Source organism: Morone saxatilis, unplaced genomic scaffold (assembly GCF_004916995.1).
Source record: "Morone saxatilis isolate NCDOM2014 unplaced genomic scaffold, NCSU_SB_2.0 Contig10, whole genome shotgun sequence".
Taxonomy (NCBI): domain Eukaryota; kingdom Metazoa; phylum Chordata; class Actinopteri; family Moronidae; genus Morone; species Morone saxatilis.
In genome coordinates this window covers 15,346,163-15,350,648 of record NW_023339652.1, presented here as the reverse complement: position 1 = coordinate 15,350,648, position 4,486 = coordinate 15,346,163, and the positions used below count along the sequence as shown (strand labels likewise).

General features: G+C 39.7%; 1 protein-coding gene across 1 annotated transcript in view; it reads left to right on the top strand.

Annotated features, from left to right (window-relative positions):
• Positions 1-2,060: 2,060 nt before the first annotated feature.
• LOC118340302 (aryl hydrocarbon receptor nuclear translocator-like protein 2) overlaps positions 2,061-4,486 on the top strand; it is a gene marked incomplete at its 5' end in the record, with an annotated part of 14,067 nt that continues 11,641 nt past the window's right edge. The window contains 6 exon segments of the mRNA XM_035678198.1: positions 2,061-2,172; positions 2,302-2,340; positions 2,427-2,468; positions 2,698-2,855; positions 2,941-3,023; positions 3,117-3,209. Coding sequence (XP_035534091.1) covers positions 2,061-2,172; positions 2,302-2,340; positions 2,427-2,468; positions 2,698-2,855; positions 2,941-3,023; positions 3,117-3,209 — 527 coding nt within the window.

Sequence of the window (4,486 nt, the reverse complement as noted above, 5' to 3'; positions counted from 1 at the left end):
AACGTTTTTAGGCGCCCAAGCTTATATTATAAAACCAGCAGAGAAATATGGGTTCATTATGAGAAGTTTGCCATTATTATCAATTACTTTTCCTCCTTTAGTGAGACACCAGGAGAATGTGGGTCGGTCACGGTCACAAGCTTTGTTCACTTTTACTTTTTGTACAAAATGGATGTCACAATTTAAAATATGAGAGTGAAGTAGGTCACTGTTACAGCATTATATAAGTGTTAGGTAAGACGAGCCCAAACCCCATTTACTCTCACGTGCATTTTAAACTGACAAAATGCAGATCATAGCTGGCGGTTTGGCGCCATTCAATGGCAACCGTCAGCCAGTGCACCGATAGTTCGCCTAGAAACAGATGACTGCAGAGCAGACTAAGCCGAGGCATTTTAAGTGTGTGTGTGTGTGTGTGTGTGGGGCAGGGAATGTTGGTTTGGCAAGAGACTAAATAGACGAAAGTGAAGAATTCTGGCAGTCGTGCACTCAGAAATGCTTTTGGCAGGCACGGGTCAGCTTTTAAAGAGGCGTATGCCTTTTTCCACAGTGAGATAAACATTCCTGAGTGAGATATCAGGCTTTTAAAAATAATCGCCACCCACCACTGCAAACACATTTATGAGTCATCCTGATTGTTTGCTCACAAAAACGTTGTGCTTTTGAGGACAAAAATTATTTTCAAATATTGGTGCTAAAATGACCTAATTTTCAAAATAAATGTAAAAAATTATAGCCGTGATAGACTACTTTGTGATTGGCAAATACCGATCTACTGTATGTCTGCTTTGTAGGACGTTCAGGAAAGAAAAGAAAGGCCATAATAATTAGTAATTGTTTGGTCAATGTTACTTTAATAAATAAAGAAAACAAGTTAATTGTAAATAGTAAAATCTAAATCCTGAAACCAAAAGTCAACATTACTTAAGTTAAAGGTCTAGTGTGTAACATTTAGGAGGATCTATTGACCATAGTTTCTCCCTTTTGGAAAGGGAGGGGGAAACAAGTGAGTTGTGATATGCAACTGCACCACTAGATGCCACTAAATCCAACACACTGGACCTTTACGTACATTAGGTAAGTTAGCTTACGTCAGGTACACTCTTTTCCTAAAACTAACCAAGTAGTTTTGGTGCCTAAACTTAACCTAAATGCAACCTCAGCTAGCTTTATTTTGAAAGTGTAATTGAATGTTGCATATTTATAACTGCTAACCTGGCCTAGGCACCTAGCCAAGACAATATATGACACTGGCACAGTGAGCTGGCGAGTGTATTACACACTTTGGCATGATGCCATTGTTTATTAAAGTAAAGTAGCACTGACAATACTACTATGATAACTTATAAATATTTATAAATACATAATCCAAACAGGCTGCAACAATTCTATGATGACTTATAAATATTAATAAAAACTTCAAACACATTGGTACTATGATTAATTATAAATATTAATGAATATTTCAAACAATCACTGTGCAACAATTGACTTAATTGTGATAACAGATAAGAACATAGCTCTATTCTTGCCGGATGCCACAGCTGTGCATGCAGCAGTAATCTGTGGCTGATCAGTTGCAGAGGTTTGAATATGATAATGATATGTTTGTCAGTTTTTGAACACAGGTCCAGGTGCAGCCTTGGTTGCTGCCAGTAATTAGCTTAGCTTAGGTAGCCTGAAGGTGCATTGATTCGGTTGTTGTCACACAGTTTACACACAAGCATTCTGTTATCCAATCAAGGTGTGGCTTTGTATTTACTTATTCACTTGTATGAATGTTCATTTTATTGTTTTAAAGTAAAACACCTGTTTAAATTTAGTTAAAGGCGTTTGCACAGGAACAAGAGTCTTACCAGCTTCACTCTCCTTGATGAATTCTTTTCATTCGCTGCTCCATATGTGCACAAACCCTCGTGGCAGAGCAAGTCTCATTCATTCATTCATTCATTCGTGGTGAATTATTAATAGAACACCTGACAAGCCAGTGCTAAAGAGATCTTAAGGTTGATGCATTCGCGGTCCCTCACATCACTGCGATGGATGTTTTCATGTATCAGATCCCACTGCAGAGGAAGAAGGCCCAAGCCAAGCAGGATCCTCGCTGCCAGCTGTCGAGCTGCCAAGGAAACGAAAGGGAGATGTGGAGGAGAGGTCAGACACCCATGTACAGTAAGGGCTTATGTTATGCTATGTTATTTGTGAAGAGAAAATACAAACTCAGTGTCATTTTACTCTTTGTTCTCTGGAGTAAATATGTTTACTGTACTGTTCTCGCAATGTGTCCGTTCGATCTTACAGGCAAAGCCTTGACTTCCAAATGGAGGATGACCTCAGCAGGTACGCTGACGTCTTGGCTTTGTTTACACACTGTCTTATGAGAGAATACTGGCAAAAAAAATCGAATTTGATCCGTTTATTTGCAGGTCTGAAGAAGAGGATCAGCAAGTCAAAATGAAATGCTTCAGGTAATTCCATTCGTACATCAAATTACTGTGCCAGCTGTGTCTCGAAAAGCCTTCCTGGCTTTGATTAGTCTCATTTAGTGTCTAATGTGAGCAGGTATTTTAAAACCATAATGACTTTCACAGTGTTAATATAATTGCATTAGGAACTCCAGATAATTGTTTCCCCCAAAAATAGATACAGTCGCTAGGGCGTTCGGTGGCACTGACTGATTTCTGACTGCACCTACAGGGAGCCTCACAGCCAGATTGAGAAGCGGCGGAGGGATAAAATGAACACCCTCATTGACGAGCTCTCCGCCATGATCCCTGCCTGTCAGCCCATGGCTCGAAAACTTGACAAACTCACTGTGCTGCGGAAGGCCGTGCAACACCTGAAAGCCCTCAAAGGTACCTTTTAACCCATCTGGTAATTTACAACATTAGTAACGTCTGTTCTGTTCCATCTAAGAGTTTGTGTCTCCTGTGTTTTCAGCTGGGACAAGCAGCGCCTTTACAAACACCACCTACAAGCCTTCCCTCCTGCCTCATGATGACCTCAGGCACCTTCTGCTCAGGGTAGGTGCTCATGTACCACCCCAACCAGTCCTGTTTGATTATACATCTGTCTGTCTATCAATATGTCTGTCTGTCTATCTGTATATCTATCAGGCTGCAGACGGTTTCCTGTTAGTTGTAAGTTGTGACCGGGCGAAAATCCTGTTCATCTCCGAGTCCGTCTCCAAGATCCTCAACTTTAGCCGGGTGCGTTGCACTTCTACATCACACACTAATTTTACTGTTGTCATCAGCTAAATCTAAAAAACAGAGGGCAACCATCCTGCTGGATCAGCTGGCCCCTTTTTTTGTGCTATTTTTCCTCTCTTTGGAATGTGATCAAAATGAAGCAAAAATGTATGTATGGAGCCACAGAACTGTCAGCAAGTGAACTGAAAACATCAATAAATTAAGTGAAGTGGTGTTCAGTTGGTTGCCAATCCTGAGCAACTTCACCTGCTAGATGCCACTCAAAATCCCCTACATACTGGTCCTTTAAAACAGTTGTAGTTAATACATAATTAAAGCATGCATTAAATTGCATTCTAATTTATCCATCTCAAAGTTTCCTTCTAATCATTTGATAATAAGATGGGCATCACCATGTATCTTGACCATCAAAGACAACAGCGTTTCTAGCTAGCTGCCTAGCTGAAGCTAACTTTCTTTAGAAAGAGTATATAGTTTTTTATTATTCTTAGCAGAAATTATTTATTTAAAAAGTCAAATGAAACCTGAAATATTTTGTGCCGCACTGGGAGGCAGTGGAACGCTGTAACACACCCACTGACACATATCAGGCTTTATAACTTGATAATGGCAAACATGTTAGCAAAACAGTTGCCTATTTACACATCCAGCGATACGGATCAACTTAGTCTACATTTGTAGTTGGCTTCCTTTATCTGTTCTGGTTCTTGCCTGAGGGAAATTCTCTCTCTTTTAGCTGTTAATCCCCCACTATGTTCACTAGCAGTTGCTAACATGAACTGCCATTTGATTTCTGGGCAGTGCAGATAGCTTTAATGAACACTGGTTATGTAAACACCGACTGAGAACCCAGGCTTATCCAGTAGCATCCTGAGCTGCAGCTAACAGTCTTTTTAAACTACATCAGCCCTTTCAGTAAGTAATTAATACTAAACAGCTGTAGCATCAACTGTATACCATGCAGTAACATTTTCCTAAGATATTTAGTTGGACAGCTAATGCTAACCAAGTCAGCTAGCTAAGCTATTTGAATTTGTTAAGTTTTAGTATGTTACATTATGTGGAAAGATGTATTAAGATTATTCCAGATTTTTCCCCTTAGGCTTTGAGGATAAAGAACATACCATGCACCTGAAGAAAAAAAATCTAGATAGCTTCTGTGGTGCAATTTTTATTTAGCATCAAGGAACAAAAATGTAGTTAACGCTTGTGGCTAAATGTTTTTACGTGCTTTTGATACAAGAGTTTAGCTGCACTAGCTCTGTGGCGTTTAT